At 51.5% G+C, this 20479-nt stretch overlaps 1 protein-coding gene across 1 annotated transcript; it reads right to left on the bottom strand.

Annotated features, from left to right (window-relative positions):
* Positions 1 to 1066: 1066 nt before the first annotated feature.
* On the bottom strand, positions 1067 to 14797 carry SV2A (synaptic vesicle glycoprotein 2A). Its single transcript, XM_074318517.1, has 14 exons — positions 14665 to 14797; positions 11015 to 11039; positions 10114 to 10851; positions 8706 to 8886; positions 7783 to 7934; positions 7547 to 7680; positions 6816 to 6905; positions 6464 to 6574; positions 6193 to 6281; positions 5409 to 5573; positions 5063 to 5196; positions 4025 to 4231; positions 3303 to 3462; positions 1067 to 2910 (listed from the first exon to the last, which is right to left on the bottom strand). Exons 3-14 carry the CDS (start codon positions 10733 to 10735, stop codon positions 2727 to 2729), a joined length of 2229 nt encoding a protein of 742 aa, XP_074174618.1. The 5' UTR covers positions 10736 to 10851; positions 11015 to 11039; positions 14665 to 14797; the 3' UTR covers positions 1067 to 2726.
* Between the last annotated feature and the right edge of the window lie 5682 nt (positions 14798 to 20479).

Genomic DNA, 20479 nt, shown 5'->3' on the forward strand with positions numbered 1-20479 from the left:
AAATGTATTTTTGTTAATTTTATTTTATTATGGCAAGAACCCTTCAAATGAGATAACTTCCTAACAAATTTTAAGTGTACCATACGTTATCGTTGATTATACATACAATGTCATACAAAAGATCTCTACAGCTTATTTATCTTGTTTCAACGGAATCTTTCTGCCCATTGATTATTAACTCTCCATTTCCTTTCCCCCCAGCCTCTGGCAACCACCATTCCACTCTTCGATTACATGAATTTGATTATTTTAGGTAACTCATGTAAGTGGCATCAATGCAATATTTGTCTTATTTGACTTAGCATAACATCCTGGTGGTTCATCCATATTGTCACATATTGCAGAATTTCTTTTTTTAAGGCTGAATAGTATTCCAGTATATTTATATAACACATTTTCTTTATCCATACCTCTTGTCAATGGACATTTAGCTTGTTTCCATATCTTTGCTACAGTGAACGTGGAGGTGCTACTATCTCTCCAAGATCCTGATTTCAATTCTTTTGGTTAAGTACCCAGGAGTGGGATTGCTAGATCATACAGTTGTTCTATTTTTAATTTTTTGAGGAACTTCCATATTCTTTTCCATAGCAGCCACACCATTTTGCATCCCCACCAACAATGTGCAAGGATTCCAATTTCTCCACATTTTTGCCAACACTGTTTGTCATTTGGGGATTTTTTTGGCTATTAATCTGATAGGTATGAGGCAATATCTTATGGTTTTGATTTGCATTTCCCTAATGATTAGTGATGTTGAACATTTTTTCATATACCTGTTGGTCATTGCAATCTTTAGCCCATTTTTGAAATCAGGTTATTAGTTTCTTTGCTATTGCATTCTAGGATATTACCCCAAGTCTTCAAATCTGGGAGACTGAGGGCCCTCCATCTGGAGAAGTGGAAAGGTCACAATAGAGAGGCCAGTTAAGAAAGTAAGTGTGACACCTCATGTTATTCTGGCCTTTAGTTTGGAAAGGAGTTGTTTTTCCATCTCATCACCTTCTCCTCTCAGCAGGCAGAACAGAGTTGGGTATAGGTGGAGAGGCAAAGAAGCAGACAGCCATTTTGGATTTTAAGGATTTGTTTCCTGTTTATTTTTCATCAATATTTTTCATTTCATTTTTCACATCAACAGAGTTGGGTTTAGGGTTCCCCAGGAGAACAAGGGAGATGGATGGTCCCTCCAGGGGTGCAGGGGAGAGGGCTGCGTCCAGCAAGTGAAGGGTGAGGAAAGGGCACACACATACACTGGGCACTGGAGGAGAAGGCAGTCCTTTGAGCAGACACCAAGGACTTAAACAGTCACCACCTGGTTCAGTGTTACAAAATGGAGGGAGTGACCATAGGGTGGCGGCACCAGACGCAGCAGGAGGAAGGTGAATTTGGATTTTCTTTTTTTGTTGTTTTCACTTTTTTCCTTTTAATTTTTAACATTTTACAAACAGCTAAAAACTACAACACATCACAGCTACAGTTGGGGGGAGGGGGACACCAAAGAAAGCAGCCATACGGATAGTGTGGGACAGGGGCAGCTTAACCTACAGGGGCTATTGTGTGGAAAGGGTGAGATGGGGCAACTGAGGCTCTGGTCCCTGCATTGGGGCCCCTGGCTTACTACCCAACCTCTTTCCGCTCTAGTTGCTGGGAGGGCCCCTGCCCCAGCTCCTTGTGCTTTTGGATCTGCTGGTTTGACCATATGCCTGGTTTCTTTCCCTCCCCTGCCCCCCTGCCTGTGAGGGGACAAGCTGACAGGCTGGGGGTGAGAGAGCAGCTGTGCTGTTACTGTCTGTGCTATAGTGGGTGGAGCCTCTCCAGAGGAGGCCTGTGTTTCTTGAGAGGAGGGGAGGTCCCCTCAGATCTCACTAGACTGTGGGACTCTTACCCCAGCCGGGCCTAGGGCTCCTCCCTCCCAGGCCTGGCACAGAAACAAGATGGGGGAGGGGGGGTACCATGGGAGGCAGGGTTGTGTGTGTGTCCATTGACATTACCCTTAGCTTGTATTTTAGGACAGTATAGTGACACCCCCGCCCATGGCACATACACACACATATGTAAGTATACACACATAGTCACACACACACACAGTCCTGCTGAGCTGCCTCAGAACTTAATATATAAATAATTAAGAATCAGAAAGCTAATTCCATAAAATTCAGGCCTCTTAAGCCCAAATGGAAGGGGAAGTGGAGGCCAGGGGGCTGAGGTTTATTGCTACTCCCCCAGCATCCAACAGGAGGTGTGACAGGGCACACCTTCCACTCTAAGGTAAAGTTCTTTTGGTCCATGGTCTACACCAAGCCCCAGCCCCCAGTATAACCACAAGCTCATGGTTTCACCAGGGCCTAGGCAGAGGGAAAGGGGGAGGCAGGAAACATGTTCTGGGGCCCCTGGAGCGGGGAAGAGCAAGGGCCCATCACTAACACTGGGAGAGAAGGGTGGGCCAAGCCTTCTCTTGTGCAAAGTCGAGGGTGATAGGAGGTGGGAAGTAGAACTGCATCCCAAAGCTGGGATGATGGAGCTTTCCCTGTCGTCCCTGCCCACAGGGTCACATACATGTGCGTACACACACACACACACACACACACGCACGCACGCACAGCTAAGACACCAAACACAGGTGTGGGGAGTGAGGGCTCTGGGGGCCAGGATGGCAGGGCAGGGAGAAGGGAGAAGAAGTGTTGGTCTCACAGTGTGCCTGCCACCCCGAAGCCCCAGGGACCCCCTCACTGCAGCACCTGCCCCCGGGTCTCGGGCAGCTTCAGGGCCAGAGAGCTCCCGAGGGCAAGGGCAGCTGAGGCAAAGAGGATGGGAGCCGCCTTGGTGATACCCACAAAGGACGTGAAGATGCTGATTCCCAGCACCGCTGCCAGCTTACACAGGGCATTCAGGAAGCCGAAGGCTGTGGTCCTGTTCAGGGGTCCCCCAGTGCAGCACGGTGGGCCAGGCAAGGTGGGAAACAAAGAAAGAGGCATGGGAGGGTTTGTGGGGGGAGGGCGGGCATGGGGAAGTGAAGGAGAGATGGCAGGCGTGTCCGAGAGGGCAGCCAGAGAGGGGAGGGACGCACATCAGGGAATGTAGATAAATTGGAAGGCCAATGGGAAAGGAGACCGAAAGATGAATAGTTAAGACGTCAAGGAGTGAATGCAAAAGCTACCAGCTCTTAGAGGAGAAACTCAATAGGAACGTGTATCCTTTTAGCCCTAATGTTTTTCCCACTCAGCCTCCCTTCCTCACCCCACTTCTCCCCTAACCTCTAGACCCTCAACCTGCTGCCGTGCCCCCCAACACAATCCAACTACCTCTTGTCCGAGGGGTAGAGTTCGACAGTCAACACGTCCAGCGCGTTCCAGGATGCAATGCTGACCCCTCCAAAAAGGCAGAGCAGAGCGATCATGGCTGATTCACTGTTCCCAAAAGACAGGAAGAAGCAGGAGACACAGGACATCACGCTGGAGCCAGCTGGAGCCAGGAAAGGAGAGAGCGACATGAGCCTGTCTGCAAAGGAACCATCCACCACCCACCCTGTCCCATGAACTGGCGTTGAGGGCAGCCCAGAATGAGACTCTTTTTCCCAAGGTACCCAAAAGGACAGCATTTCACTCATCCCCAGCCTCCCTTATAATTTTTTTCTTATTAATAATGTCACTTCCAACCACTTCTTTAACGCCAGCTATGGGCCAGTCAACTTGGTGCTTTACGTGCATTGATCTAATATGTCAACCCTAGGAGGCACCCCCATTTTCCAGATGAGACAGCTGGGCTCCTAGAGGTTAAGGAACTTGCCCAATATCCTGAAAGCCTGTGCCGTGAACCACTTACTACCCCCCCACCTCCTTTACCCCCCAGAGAAGCTTCAGGTCCAGGCCCCTCCTCTTCCTGCTGCCACCCCCTAAGCAGAAGACATGAGAGAGAAGCTTCTCTGGCTAAGCTCTTCCACACACTGAGGTGAGAAGCCTTTGACAGTCCCATGCGCTGGCCCCCCAATCACTTGCCACACGACAGCCCGGCCTCCCCCGCTTACCAAGCATTCGGAGCCTGCCGACCTTGTCCATGAGCAGGGCAGACACGATATTCCCGGGAAGCACAGCCAGCGTCCCCAGGAAGCTGACGAAGTACACCATGTAGGCACCCTCGCCTGTCCCTGTCACGTCTAGTGGGCAGCCCTCCTTGTTGTGCAGGAACGTGCTGTTCACCAGACGGCTGTTCACAAACTTGTACTCAAACAGGTCTGGGGTGGAAGCCAAGACAGGCGGCAGTCATGTCAACTGACAGAGGGAGGTGGTACTGCTTACAATTCAGGTTCTGCCTTTGCCGGGTTTAGCAGTGGGGACTCACAAAGGTTCAGGACACTCATTGCAAAATGTCAAATAACATCACCATAAGAACTAGAAAACTTTACAGCAGAAAATATCGGTAGTCTATCCAATGAAACAGTGTGACTGGTTGTTTCCAAGTTTTCTCATGAATAGTCTGCTTCCTGTTCTTTTTTCTTTTTTTCCCCTCTCTGCTGACTACAAACAACAGCAGGGCCATGGTTTGGGAAAAATTACTGAAAAAAATATTTAAATATTTAAAATCCTTGAAACGTCCTGTCCATTATTTTTTCCTGCGAGGTGGGAAAAACTCACCCAGGATACCATTTAGAGGTGAGAAACCCCCTCTAATGCCAGCATTTGTGTGCATGGAGTCTGAGAATCACTGTTAAAGAAGTGGATTAATGCAACGATTCCCAACCTTTTCCCCACCAAATATTCCTTTTATTATTTTTCCTAAGGACCCTTTTTGAATGACTTTTGCCCTCTTCAAAAGTGCATTAATACCACTGCAGTGAGTTGTTTTAATTCCAGGCAAAGACACTTGATATTTTTGTCAGATATTCTAACTGTCAATTTCAATTTCCATTAGATTTGTAGGATTACTGGTGGGAACTAGAGGCCCCCACACTGCCTTCCTCCACAGCTCCCGAGAGCTCCGCGTGGGGGCCCTGAGCCAGGGACCCCTCCTCACGGCCCACCCGACCCTTAGGTCTGACATCCAGCGGCCATGCCCCCTCTCTCACCCGTGTTGTAGAATACAGTGTTGATGAATGTACAGTTGCGGAAAAACGTGTTGCTGGATGTGACGTCCTCGAAATAACACTCCTCAAACAGGGAGTCCTCAAAGGACACAGACTTCAGGCGCAGCCCGATGAACCTGGAAGGAAGGCCAGGATGACCACAGGGGCTCCCCATCCTCCTCACCCCCTCCTCCAAGGCCCTGCCCTTCTTGAGGTCATAGGACGCTGTGGCACTGAGCAGGGACCACAGGTCCTTGCCCCAAAGTACCTCGTCCCAAAGCTCCCAGACACATAAAAGAGACACGGGTCAAAGGGATGAGAGGAGAGGAGCATAAAGGTCCCCGCATACTTGTCATTGAAGTACTGTCCCCCTCGATGGATCTGATTCTCCAGGGTGAAGTTAAAAGTCACATGCTCCACACGCTCCCCAGGGAACACTTTGGTGCGGGCTGCGTAGTCCACCGCCTGGAGATAGCGGATCGTGTCGGGAAACCAGACAGTCAGGCCATAGTAGCTGAGGAGTCAAGGGTGAGGGAATCAGACAGGGCTCAGGGACTGGCCCCGGACGGTCCAGAGTGAGGGGGAGCCTGCAGATCAGCCCATGTGGGGACCTTGCTCACCGCTCCAGCCTCGTCCCTCACCAGTTGGTGTGGTCCTTCTAATCCTTCCACCGTACTCTTTTATCTATCTCCCAGTCATTTGCTCTTCCTCTGCTAAAACACTTCCCCCACCCCACCCTCAGCCTGACACCCATTCATCCTCCAGGACTCAGGTCCCCACCCCACTCCACATCTGGGCTGGGAAGCCCCTGTCCTGTGCCCCCACGCGGCACTCATCACGCTGCCTTACAGCTGGTTTTGTCTAGCTCCCTGGCTGAGATGGAAACTCCCTGGGGCCACATCTCTTTCAGCCCAGCACAGTGCCTGGCACACAAGAGAAGCTTAATACTGCTCAGCTTGTAATACAAGCTTGTTGGATTAATGAATGGAGCAGAGAAGCAGGGTGCAGGATCGAAGGGGGTCTGGACAGCACCGTCCCTCATGATCCGCCCCCTTCCTTTCCATTTCTCCATCTCTCTCCCAACCCACACCATCACGTCCACCACACACCACCCACCCCACCCACCTCCTCACCTGAACGACATGGTAAACCACACACCCATCATCATCAGAGTGATGCGTCGATATTCTGGACCGAAACAGGAGAGGAAATTCCCCCAAACCTACACGGAACAGAAGAGTCAGACAGTGGCTACACTGACTTTTAGCAGCCCCAGCTCCCCATGTTTCTGCCTTACCACCTCCCTGCAGTTCAGCCACCCCCCCCACACACAGGCTTGAGCCCTGCGTTCCTGTCCACCTCTCCCGGCCCCTTCTCTCTCCCCACCATCCAATCCACCATTACCTGCCCTCCCAGGCTCAAGGTTCGGACGCCCCAGCGCTGGTACCAGGTCCCTGTGTCTGACTGGATTTCAATCAACTCATCTTCCTGATGGATCGTCTTAATGTGAGTTACCTGCGGTCAAGAGAAGGGGTGAGCAGTCACTTAGTCTGTATTTCCACCCCCTTCCAGGTGCGTCAGTGTCTCCTGCAGCAGCAAAATGGGAGGCAGGGGTGGAGAGGGTGCCCTGAGAGATGTCGCTGAGGCAAGTGTGGCTGGAGACGCCTGGGAAGGTGGGGGGTTATCCAGAGAGGGGCCAGGAAGGGGTTGGGGTGCAGCAGCTTGCAGGACTGAGGTGGGAAGGGTGGTGGCTTACTGAGAAGACTCGCTCAGGATGCCCCTTGGCTCGCATGTTGGTGTCATGGACCTGCTTCAGCACCATCCAGGCCTCATCATGCTTCCCATTCTAGAGACAGAACCCCCACATCCAGATGAGCCCTTCCCTGAGCCCGGGTTATACACCCCCGACCTCCAACCTGGAGTCACAGGACACAAACGGGCTCCCAGCCCCACCGCTGACCTATGGGCACATCCATCACCCACTTTGAAAGAGCCCTAAGTGGGGGCACCGCAAAATATAATCAGACTTGGGCAAGAGTGGGGGGAGTCCAGGAGACAAATATAAGCATAGGTCCTAGGGATTCCCCTGGTACAGTGGAAAGACAAAACTAAAAACAAGACAAATGATGGTGGTGAGCAAGTGTGTAGTCAGAGAAGGGGCAGGATGTTAGCCCGGCTGGACTAAGATATAGTTGGATGGGGAAGTGAAAGAGTAGAACCTTCTCTGGGGCTGTAAAGTCAGGGCCAGGGCCCCCGCCTGTAAAATTTTAAGCCACCCATGGTTGAGCAGGTCCCCCGGTTTCTCCACCCACAAAACCTTTCTGGAGATTCGTTTCAAACAAAGGAAATAAGAGAAAGTCCCACCGAGAATGGACCCTGCCAGGAAGGAAGGCACCATATAGGATCCAACCCAACCCACAGCGGTGTTTGAACACAGGAGCCCCTGCTTCCCTCCCCACAGCCCAGCCCCGGCCCCAGCCCCGTCACCTCCAGGAAGAAGCGGGGACTCTCAGGCTGTGTGGTCAGAGCCCCGATGGCAAACACAGAAGGAAAGGCGCAGACGAGGACAAAGACCCTCCAGCTGTGAAACTGGTAAGCAGACCCCATCTGAAAGCTCCACCCTGTCAGGGGACAGTCACAAAGTCAGCAGAGAGGCCACAGGCTGGGGGTTCCCACCACAGGGAGCGAGGACAGCCTGGGGTCACTCCCTGGGGGCTGCTCACCGTAGTGGGGGATGATGGCCCAGGCCATAGCAGCTGCATACACCCCACCAATCATCCAGAACATGCAGAGCCAGCTCAGGTGCTCCCCACGTTTCTCCTGGGCTAGGAACTCCGAGAAATAGGAGAAGACAATGGGGATGGACCCTCCAATCCTAGAGGGTGTGCAAGAATTCAACATTGGAAAACAGCCATATTCCCGATCCCCTGCCCCATTGCTCTGGGTCCCCAAATCCCTTTCCTCTTCCAGACCTTTGTAAAGACTCCTCCTCACACTCAGTGCCCTACCAGCTCGCCACCAGCCAGCCATCAGGCGTCCATCCTTGGGACCCTGGGAACCAGCCAGACGGGTCTCAGGGAAAAGGAAGGAGCAAACACTGAATCTGGGAGGGAAGATAATTACAGAAAAAGGGAAAATTGGCCCCGGAAAGGACCAGAGAAGAGTCTGAGGGCAGGTATAAGGGAGCAGGCCAGAACAGAGCTTGGAGACGAGGAGAGAGTACATTCAGGTAGAAGTAAAGAAAAGGGGCGCGGGGTCAAGGCTTCAGATTTCGGGCAGCTGTGGGTATTAGCAAGGTCTGCTGTCAAATGCAGGAAATATGTAGCCTCTGGGAAGGGGGTAACTCGAGGGTCCACAGGTGCCCAGAGGTGAGGCTGAGACCCACCAGGCCTCTTCACGGAGCCAGGCTCAGAACGGAACTAAAGGGAGGGGTGAACCGGTCACGGAATGGCATTCTGGAAAGGCAGCAGACAGGTCCTGGACAGGGAGAATCTGGCCTGAAGATGGTGGGAGCAGCAAGGATGCATTCCGCTTGTACATACTTGGAAGTGCATTTGGTGCGCCTGGCACTGTGCAGGGGCCTAGAGATGTGACAGTGCCCAAGGCACAGTCCTGCCCTCCAGGGCCTTAGGATGCAGACACTCACCCGACCCCAGAAAGGAGGCGGCAGAAGAGGAAAGTGCCGTAACCCTGGACGAAAGATGAGAAAAAGGCGAAGACGCTGTTGACCGAGAGCGAGATGAGCAGACACTGTCTCCGACCCAGCCGGTCAGCCAGCCCTCCCCAGAGGAAGGCCCCCACCATCATGCCCAGGTACACAATGAGACCTGGAAGGAGGAAAAGAGGCAGAGGGGATGAGCAGACACTCTTCAGTTCTCCCACTGGCCAAACATAAAGTGAGCTGAAAATACAGCAGATGAATCAAGGATCTGAAAGACTTCTAGAAGCTCAGTCTACCTAGAGATGAGAGCAAGTGAGAGAAGCTGAATTGTGTGAGCAAAGATGGAAGGTCATCTCTGCAGGCTGGGGGTTCAAAGGCGGGAATACAGATATGAGAGAACCCCAGAATTCTCGCTTCCTCTCCCTCTCAATTTTCACTCTCTGGCTGTCTGTCACACACAACACTCCCACTTCTGGCTTGCCTGGAATGAGGAATGGATCTGCCTAGATTCCCAGACCCTCGTTGGGTCCCTGCCCCCTCCCTGCCTTGACACCAGGAGGTGTCTCATGTCCCCCAGGAAACAGCTCCAGTTCTTCACGCCTCCAGGAAATCCTCCCCACAAAATCCATCCTTCACTCCTTGCAGCGCCAGTATTCCCGGTCATAAACTTTCCTGTTTCTTACTTCTTTCATAAATTCAGAGTTGGAATTAATCTTGAAAATCATCTACTCCAAACTGCATTTTGCGCATGCCCAAGGCCAAGCCCCAGGGAAAGGAGACCTGCCCAAATCATAACAACTTGGTGGCAGAGCAAGACCGAGATCCCTTCTGAGGGAGTCTAGGGGTTTTGTCCCTCAGGGTCCCCATCAGGAAGGGCAATCGGAGACCACTCGCTGGCTCCTGACCACTCCCAAGGCTGATCAAGAGCCAGTGTGCGCAGCTTCTCTGGCTGAAGGTGGGCCCCAGATTCTTCCCCAACCCCTACCACCCCAAACCAACCCTCCCATTTAACCTAGGGAGCTGGGATACTGACTTCTTGTCGCCCCAAACAGGGAAAGGGAGCAGGAACACAAGAGGGAGGCTCTGAAGAAACATTAAATGGGGTCCCTTCCCCCACACAGCCACCTTCTGCAGACCACCACCCAACCACCAGCCAAGCCCCAGCCCAGCTGTCCTCCCCTGAGCCCCTCTTGCACCAACAGCCTCACTGTGACGCAACCCCAAGAGGAGGGTGTGTGTAAGGGGACACCGCGCAGAGGAACCCTGAGCCCTCTGGAGACATCTTGAGGGCAGGGTCCTAGGGAGCCCAGCAGGGAGGGCAGGAGTTCTCAGGAGCAGGGGTGTCTCCAGAGTTTGGGGCAGGACGGGGCTGAGTGCCTCCGAGGTGTCTTACCCAGCATGCCTTTGTTGGAGTCAGACAGGCACATGTCCTTCTCGGCGCTGGGCAGCACGAAGCCCACCACAAAGACCTCGACACCGTCAGCCATCAGCGCCAGACCAAGTACGAAGTAGAGTGTCCACTGGAAGCGGCCATGGCCACACTCCCGGAGGATGGCTTCATACTGCTGCGCCAGTTCTTCCCGTTCTTTCCTCCGCTGTGCCTCCCCCCGGCCCCCAGGGGGGCTCTCCTCATCACCCAGGCCCCCCCTCACTCCAGCCAGGGGGGCCCCATCTGCCATCCCCTCGCCTTTGCCAACAGACTCTGCCCGGGGGATGCCCTGATATTCCCCCTCGTAGATCTCATCATCCTCGTCGTGGCCCTCGGTGGCATCACTGGATGCGCCCCCTTCCTCCTCATCCTGGGTCCCTTCCCCACGGTAATAGCCATCAGCAGGGGCAGGGAAGTCCTCGTCGTCGTCATCCTCCTCAAAGCGGGAGTAGGATCTTCGGGAATATTCGTCCTGGACTCTGTCCAGGCCCTTCACCACCTTCTTGGCTGCATGCTTCTTGACTTCCTTGGCAATGTCCTTGGCCCCACGGATGAAAGCTGCCCGGTCTCTGAAGCCCTCTTCCATGACGGGGCTTCACCGGAGCTCCCCCACTCCCTGCTCCTTCCGCAGCTTTTGCTCAAGGACCCGCGGCGGCAGAAAGACCCTTCCCGCAGTTACTTAGATGAAATGTGTTCAAGTATCTTTGGGCACAGAATAGGAGAAAATAGGACTTGGCCAGGAGAAAGGCGGGAGAGGAGCTTCGGCCTACACCCCGTTCAGTTGGGCGCATAGGGAAAGGGAGGGGGAGCCAGCTTGGGGGTTGCTAAGCTGGGGAGCCAGGATAACTCAGGAAAGGCCACCTACTTCTCTTCCAGGTGCCTCTGGAGATCTAGAAAAAATAAGAGGGAGAAAAAGGAGGCTGTGAGGCCTAAGATGGTAAAGACGGCCAACCCAGAGCCCCTCAACCCAGAGGCCGCCCCCCCCCCCCCGTGCCACGTGGTACAGAGATGGCCTCCTTGCTTCAAGGCCACACTCAGTAAAAAGAGATGACTGTTGGGGCCAACTGAGGGTCATTCAGTATAAACCCCTTACTTTGACCTTGGAGACTAGACCCATGGGATTTGCTCCCAAGTCATGGTCACCTACATAGAGCTCTTCTCCTGACGCCCCCTTCTCCCCCACCTCAATATCAGACCCCTTCCTTTACCACCAACCTGCAAAGAATAAAACAGGAACTAGGAGAAACCAGAATTCCCTACTCTAGTCTGGTCTGTGCCTCTCCCTGAGGGTGCAGCTGGGGGAGAATGTGTAGAAGGAGCAGCGCATCGTCCAACCTGTCGCCTTCAGTCCACTGATGGTGTCTGAAGGTGGAGCTCCCACAGTGCTCTCCTCAGGTCCCATGGTTATAGGCCTCCCAAGGAGGGGTCTTCTCCCAACATAGCTCAGTGGGCAAAAGCTCTGAACCCAAGGCAGGCTTGGGTTTGACGTCCTGCTTCAGCACTTACTAGCTAAGTGACCACGGAACACCCCAAGCCTCGGTGCCTCTTACTAAAGAAGGGGAAAGTAAGGATTAAGTGACATAATGTGTCACTTAAGCTCCTTACCGTATAGTACCTGGCGCATAAAAAGTGATGAGGAGATATTCGTTATTGCTCTTTGTGGTGATAATGATAGACCCCAGAATAAAAGCCACTTCTGGGTGCTCTCTAGGGTGAGCAGCAATAAAGGGGTACAGGCAAGGAGAGAGCTGGTCCTGTGCAAAGCACACAACAGTTATGCAAGCGAACTTGAAATCCTAGTTCTGCTGTTAAATTGGTGCAAAAGTAATTTCGGTTTTCGCAATTATTTTTAACCTTTTAAACCGCAATTACTTTTGCACCAACGTAATATTTCCCTACCAACTGAGCTTGGGCAGGTTACTGAACTTCCCTAAGCCTTAGTGTCTTTGTATTTAAATTGGGGATAATAATCTCTCTTGCTCCAAGTCCACGTGAAGATTGAATCTCAGAGTAAATACTCTATGAATTAGTTTCCTTCCTTCTTATTAGATTGACAAAATGTGAAAGAAGCAGGAAGCAACCAGGAACGGCAAGGGATCAAACTGGGACGCTGTTACCCAGTATCCTCCCAAAACAAGACTTCCAAAGACCCGTCTGTCTGTACTCAAACTGATTCCAGCAGCTGGGCCCACATGGTCTCCAGCCAGACAAATGAGGAAAGACTCAAAAAAAGGAGACCTGGAACCTGAGGTCACCGGAAAGAGGGCAGATCAAAAGCTGAGACAGAGGCGTGGCTGGCTGCTACTACTTGCCTTCAGGACACCACACATGGGCGGGCGCCCTTTCACGGGTGGGGGTGGGAAAGGAGATGGCTGCTCACACACGTTTCCAACATGGAGGGCTCTAAGGTTTACAGTCACACTCTTTCCTCCACGGCCTCCCTTCCTAATCCCCCTCGATCTTTCCTGCTCCTCCTCCAGGAGTCAAGGGAAAAGGAGTCCACAAATACCGCATTGCGTAGGAGGCTGGTGTAGAATGAAGGGGGCCTTGCGTTTCCCCCCAAAAAAAGACATCCTCCAGAGGGAGGCATAGGAGGACCCCCCACTTCCTTCATAAAAGCAGAGGAAGCACGACTAGATTCTCGTCAGAGATCCTTCCCCTAAAAATATCCGGCCTCCTTCTGCTCTTACCCATCCAAGGCCTGCATTAAATGTCACACACACACACACACACACACACACACACACACACACACCCTGGGAGAAGGGGGTAAGTAATGCTATGTAGTTCAGACAGAAGCACTGGCAAGCAGAGCCTTAGCCCCTCAGGACAGATGTGAGCAGTGGACCACGATGACAAAACCACTGACCCCTATGTCACCTTCTTTCCTTTGTGGACAGGGCCCAAACCATCCCCCACGAAAGAGAGGGAACTATGGAATCCCCTCACTGCGTGACAATTTGCTGTCCTCTTCTTTCTTTCCCAGCTAGGATCTCTCCCTCACCGGAAACCCTGAAGGAGGCAGAAGGATCCACCAGGAGCCAGACCCTCTGTCTGTTAACACCCTGAGGGTACACGCAGGGTGAAGAGGGCCCCCAGAGCCACAGCAGGATGTGCAGTCTCAACAGCCAGCTCCCCCAGGGCCAACCAGCCCAGGAGGTCAGGAAGGAGAGAAGGAAGACACATTCTTTGAGCTGGTGAGAAAGTGGTGCTATTTTTAGCCCCCAAAGCAGCACAGGGTGGCTAAGCCTGTGGGAGAGAAAGAAGACAGAGACGTGGAGGCAAAAGGAGACAAGATTCAGGGTTCCACAGCCCTTTAAGGCTGACAGGGAAAATGTGCCCAGGAGATTCTCGGCTGAGGAGAGGAGTGGGCCACCCGGACTGCTGAGCAAATGCTGCCTTTCAGGACAACTCACTCGTCCCTGGATAAGAGGAGGGTCCACAAGGCCCCTCCGCCCAATCAAAGCCCCTGCCTCTGGGACCCACCCAGACTCCCCAGGCCTCGCTAGCCCAGGCGACAAGGTCATTAAGCAGCAGCCACTTATCAAAACATCCACAGAGGAGGAGATGGGGGTATGATGAGGGAGTAGGTGCTGGAGCACCCCTCTCGGCCCCAGCTGGGTGACTGAGCCTCAGCCCCCACCCCAGGACAGCCAGGGCTGCACCTACATCCGACCCCAGGGTTAGGAAGATGGACCATCCACACTTCTGAGGGGGGGGGGAAGGTGTCAACTGAGAATGCACACGGAGGAATCCAGAGGGCAGAGGCAGCGACGCAGGAGGAGACCTCCACACGCGCAGGCTGAGAGACCGCCCCCACCAGCGGGGCGACCCCCGCCCCCATCCGCCTCCGCTCTGCCGTAAGGGCTGAGCCCCTACGATCGACAGAACGGATTCTCAGCGCCCCCCCTCAGCCTTCATCCTGCTTCTGGACAAGTGCCCATCATCTCTCAATACCCTTCCCCCCACCACGGGGCAACTGCCTCCAGAGCCATCACCCGTGCCCCCAACCTTGGGGGTTTGGTGGTTTACCATTTCTATCTACCCAGCATTTCCACTCTTCACTCCCCTTCCCTCCCTCCTTCACCTGCCCTTCCAACACTGCCCCCGTCCAAGTCCAGTCGAGCAGACTGAGGCAGCATCCATTCTCAGCCAAGGTCATTTATCACTCATGGGGGGGGGGGGGTCCGCCAAGGTGAGGAGGGGATTGGAGTTTGAGTGAATCCTATTCCACCTAACCCCCCCCCCCCCCCCCCCGTCAGTATCTGAGGAGGAGATGAGGGTAGCAGGGACTTGGCTAAGGTAGAGAAAAACACCCCTCCTCACACACAACCACACACACACACTCGGCAACTAAAATAAATATTCATTCAAATCACCATCAATCCCCTCACCCCTAAAGCGAGGACCGTCACCCTCCCCACCAGCGAAGCATCGGAGGATAAAATGGCTGCAAGGCAAGGATGCCTCTGTCCCGGGCGGGGTGGAGGTGAGGGACTGAGAGAAGGGTCTCACCTGGGCTGGGTCCCCGGGGTAAGGGAGTCCCGGGTGGGGGCTGGGTCCCGGCCGCGGGGCTGGCGGCAGCGGCGACTGCTCCGGGTACCCGGGGAAGCGGCAATGCAGACCTGCCCCCCCCCCCACGTTCCGAGCCCCGCCTCCCCCACCCCACCCCACCCCACCCCCAGCGCCGCTGAGCATCGGGAGAGACCATTGTTGGGGGGTGGGGAGGGCAAAAGGAAAAAGGAATGGGGAGGGACTCAGGGCACCAAGGAAAAATGATGAAGGGCCAGGGGGGTTGTCACAGGGACAGCTGGAGATGACACACAGCCTTTCCCAGCCCCTTCCTAGTAAAAGATGAAAGGGACTAAGGAAAGAGTGATCTCGGGAGACAAGTGGGAAGACAGAAAGGGAGGTGGTGAATGAGGCAGCCCCCTCCTTAGCGCCCCAGTCCCAGGATGGCAGGACCCACATATTTTAGGGGCTCTGGCTGCCTTCAGAGCGCATCCCTTCCCCTTCTCCACTGCTCCCAGCCAAACTCCTCTCCCACAACCCTCTCCCAAGTCCGAGTGCTCAGACTCCAAGTTTCCCTGGCTATTTTATAGAAAGCAGGCATAACAAGGTGTGGTTTGTCTCCTGAGCTGCCAGAGGCAGAGACTCCTGGAGCCCTGACATCTCTTTCCAGAAACAGCCCAGATTGTTTATGTACCATGCAGACCTCCCCACCCTCCATTCCGGTGGCTGCAGAGGTGAGCACTGGAGAAGCTGGGTTTTACAGGCCTGACCAACTGGACATCTCCCCATCGTTTGCTCCGATGACTCAAAAAGTGTGTCCTTCAATAATCTTCCCCACTTTCTTTACACACACACACACACACACACACACACACACACACACACACACTTCTGCTTCCATGTCAGGAAGGAGTGAGTTGGTTTCAGCTCTTTCCTTTGCCTCTGTACCAATAACCTGAGCTCAGAGATCCGTGCCACCTGGTAACCATCTCTGCGGCAGGGATGAGGAGCTACGTAGTGGTTCGGGGATGTACCTACTGAATGCGTCTACCTATTCCAGGTAAGGCCTTAGGATATTCTGGACAGAGCACTGACCTGGGCTCTAATCTGGGTTCTCACATCTAACGAGCTGTGGGCTTTTGGTCAAGTTCTCTGCCTTTCTGAAGCTCAGTTTTCTCATCTGGAAAATGGGGGGCTTGGACTAGATGCTGCATCAGGTCTAATAGTGTGTGATGCTGCTTTGCTAAATATGGAGGTTGCAGAATCCTGGGATGTGTCACATGGAGAGGACTGGTAGGCTGTTCCCAGAGGCCTCACAGGTGGCATTTGCAGCACTGAATTTACAGCGGACAGGGATGTGGCCCTGGGTTTCTCAGCCTCCAAAGCTATGTCTTGGAAATACTCTTTGTACCAACAAAGTTTACAATTTACTGAAATATAAAGCCTTAATACATAAGCATTAATTCACCATGAGAAATTTAACTGTCACTCAGACTGAAGGAAAACTCTGTATGTCCAGCACATTCTCTCCCTTAAGCTAAATCAGAATGACAACGTCAATGTCTAAATGCACAATGACATAAGGAGCAGGAGTATTTGCATCTTTAATGGCATCTGGCCATCCCAGGTAGGAGTCATGCCAATGGGTTCAGAAAACTCTCCTTGCCTACTGTTGCCCACGCCCCTCTCTGCTGCGGGCAGCCCTGCCAGTGTTCCGGAACTACGCTGTTGGCTTTCCAGGATGGCACTTTGAACAGCTGTGCCCATGTGGGTCTCAAGAACTCTCCCTTTACTAGGCTTTCATTGCTGACCCCTCTTCAAGGTTGACACATCCTTTAAGCACCTTAATGTTTTCAATTAGTTTATGGCCGGCAGGGAGCCATTTCTTTTCTTTAAGGTGACTGCATCCTCTCCACTGATCCATTACTTGCAATGATAGGAAGCTTGTTCTCTTAGAGAGAAAGCTTGCATTTTCCTTTTGAAGTTCTGAGGAGACGTTTTTCCCAGGTGCCACGGGCCCCAGGCACCTCACCAATCACTCCTTCTGTCCCCTGTGCTGAGTCTATTACCACTACAGTTCCTTGTGACTTAGTCCTGGGCCCTTCCCCTCTTCCACCTACTCGCTTCTCCTTGGTCACCTCAGGTAGTCATGACTTTAATGGTGTCTATATGCTAATGATTCCCACACTTCTATCTCCAGTCCTGACCTTTCCCCCAGGCCCAAACTCAAAATCTCCACCTGTCAATTCAAGCATTGCAAACATGACAGATCCATAAACCAACTTCTGATCCAGGTCTCCCTGGGTTGTCTCTTCACTGAGGTGTTCAGGCCCCCTCCAAACCACGGAGTTAGTCATCCTTCTTTCCTTTCTCACTCTCTTCCCTCCATCAGCATGGCTTGTCAATCCAACCTTCAAAATGTATTCTGAATCCACCACTTCTTCCCAGTTCCCCCTCTGCCCCCCTTCTCCAATTCACCATCATCTCCTTAGCTACTGCAACAGTCTCTTACTGATTTCCTTACTTCCAGTCGTGCTCCCCTAAACCTTACTGTTCTCAGCAGTCACGTGATCTTCTAAAAACAAATCAGATCTGATCCAGCAAAGAAATGAGTGTGTATGTCCTACAAAAAGACAAGTATTTTCATAGCAGCTTTATTTGTAATATTAAAAAACGTCAACTGTCCATCAACCAGAGAACGGATAAACTTGGTCCAGCAAATAGTGATATATTCATACAAGGGAATACTATGGAACAAATTTTTAAAAGACTGAACTAATATATGCAATGCCATAAAAAGGTCTCACAAATACTAAGCAAATGAAGCCAGACCAAAAAGAGTACAAACTATATGATTCCATTTATAGAAAGTTCCAGAAAAAGCAAATTAATCAACAGTGACAGAGGAAATAATGGTTACCTCTGGGTAGTGGAAATGGACTGTGAAGGGGCATGAGAGAGTCTTCTGGGTGCTGACATGCTACGTCTTGATCTGTCTGGATGATGGTTATAAGGGCAAATACATATGTAAAAATTGCTTGATCACATTATACTCCATTACATTTATTGAGTAAATATTTGATTCGACAAGTACTTACTCAGTAAATGTAACGTCGTACAATGTAATCAAATCATTGGCTCTGGGGTTCAGACAGCTCTCGGTTCAGTCATTGCATCCACCACTCCTTAGCACTTTGGTCAAGAAACAGTATCAGCTTTCTGATCTGAAAATGGGGATTACTGCAGGCCCTACCTTGGAAAGTTGTTATGAGGATTAACTGAGATAATACAGGTAGAACACTTCGTACAGTACCTGGTGCACTGCACCGTTCAGAAATTATTAGCTATTACCATTTTTAATTATAGCTGCCGTGCACCTTTCAACACTCTCAGGAGATACAGACGAACAGAAAGGGATCCTTTAAGGGCTCATAAGGGATCCAGTTTAATGCAGGATACGTACATTGGGATCCATAACCCTTCTGGAATTTTTGCCTCAAGGTATTGGATATAAATGCATATATATATTTCTCTTGGGTAGAGTCCATAGTTTTGGTCATATTCTCAAAGCACTGTCTATGGCCCACAAAACATTAAAAACCCACGGCTTAGAGCATGCATTCTAATGGGGGTGATATCGCTCCCCAACGGGTCAAAAATGGGTTTTGAGGGGAATCTTGGATATTATAATGGCTTGTGTTCCTCCAAAGGGCCATAGTGCATAAGTACACATACAGTATATCTGATATTAAAATTTTATATGGGGGGGAGGGCAATTAGGGGAAAATGTCTCTTAGGGGGGCAATAAAATAAAGAAAAAGGTTGAGTACCCTGGTTTAGTGAATAACAAACAGATGTGGGAACCTAAGTGGATAAGCAATACTAGCTAGCTCTGTTCAGAGAATTTCTGAGCACCAGCGTCTGAAAGCGCTAGAGGGTGGAGAGGTAAAGGAGAGTTTGGGGAGTCAAACTTAATGACTAGAGGCGGCACTGAAAACTTGTTATTGAATGAATGACAGCTCAGTGACTCTGAGAATGAAGGCCTGAGAAAATAGTGATTCCAAAGAGAGAAGCAGGGAATTCAGCAAAGGCACTAATTTATTTTGTGATGGTGTGAATTCATCAACATGGTATCAGATAACAGCCGAAAGTACCACACAGGAGCTTACGTGAAAGAACACACAAGAAATATGAGAATCATCTGCCTAAGGGTAGTGGTGGTTGAAGTCCTTGAGGATCAATGAGAAGAGTCAATTCATTTGATAGATGACATGGAGGCCGGAAAGACAGAGACTGAGAAGAAGCCTTCCCGCCACCTGGGGCTGCTGGAGTGCTGGCCTCTGGCAGCTGGGGCCAGGGGTCAGCTGCTCCTCTGCCAGGTTCCACGTGCTCCTGGGACCTTGGCTTATGACCACATCAAAGCAACTTTACAGCTTACAGCGGAGCGTTGTTTAAAATTAAGGTCAGTTAATCCCATTATGATTTAGGAATCTTGCATCCTTAGCCACTCATGGTGTGAAGTATCACGCCTAATCCTCCGCAAGCTTTGGGCAGACATAAGCAGCCAGCCATCAGACGTCTCACAACTCGCCTCCAAGTCAACATATCCCAAAATGAATGCATCGTTTCCATCCTGCCCCCGAAATTCTTCCTGCTGCACTCTCACCCTTGGCTCCCCTCCCCCTCACTCACTATATCCAACCTAACATCAAGTCCTCCTATTTTGCCTTCGAAATACCTCCCCAATCATCTCTTCCTCTTCATCCAGCTCCTGCACAGCCCTCGTTTAAGATCCCAATCTCTCACCTGAATTATTGCCAGATGCTTCATTTATTACTTGCCCGTCCTCATCTCTCCCAAAGGTAGTCTATAGTGCTACCATCGTGCTAAAACACAAATCTGTCATTCCTTTGCTGAAATCCCTCCTGTGGCGTCCCATCATGGAGAGCAGCTTCCCAACCAGTGAGCCTTGACAATGAGCTGGTGTGAATTCCCTCCCAGTGTGGGCTGCTATGCTGGGCAGAGCCTGGGACGGCTGCAGTTCCTGAGTCAACTGCCTGCAGCTCCCCCACGCCCCCCAGTATGCTGTCACATGGCAAATGCCAGGGTGTGAAAAGGGGCCTGAGAAACACGGACTTATGAGAGCGCTCCCCACCCGGCTCAGGCCTCATCCTGCCTCCAGCACCAATAGCTTTCACGTGTTCCCCACCAGGCTGTTTATCGACCTCTGCTTTTGCTCGGAAAGCTCCCATCCACCTGGAATAAGCTTCCCCTCCACTGTGGTCTGGGAAACTTCTACCCCTCCTTTAGGGTATCACTTTTTTCCCAGGAACCTTTCTCGCTTAGACACCCTTCCTCGTGCTCTCAAAATATTTGGTTTCATAATAATCTCTTATGTGATTGGATAGAACTGCCTTGCTATCTCTGCATCCTCAGTTGCCCCAGCAGAGCCCTTAAATTGTTACATGAAGAAGAATGATGCAAGAGAAGCAGAGGGCCAGGCTCACCTTTTCTTGCTGAGGGTTTAGGAAAGCTCATGGTTATGTAAGTTTAAAAAAAGAGCTTCAAGAAGGGAGTGACATGGCAGGATTAAATACAGCAAAGAACAGAAAAAAAGATATTGGATTGAGTCTAGTTACTGAAAATCTTTGAGCACAGATTTCAATGTGATATAAATCAGGTTTGGAAGGACTGAGAAATGAGGAAAAACAAGGAGTAAGATACAAATCCCCCATCCAACACGTCTGGTGGGAAAGAGCAGAAGAAAATGAAGGTTTACTGAGTTCCTGCTTTTCCAATTTCAACTTTGTCTTGCTAT

The sequence above is a fragment of the Rhinolophus sinicus genome, linkage group LG14 (assembly GCF_036562045.2).
Source record: "Rhinolophus sinicus isolate RSC01 linkage group LG14, ASM3656204v1, whole genome shotgun sequence".
Taxonomy (NCBI): Eukaryota; Metazoa; Chordata; class Mammalia; order Chiroptera; family Rhinolophidae; genus Rhinolophus; species Rhinolophus sinicus.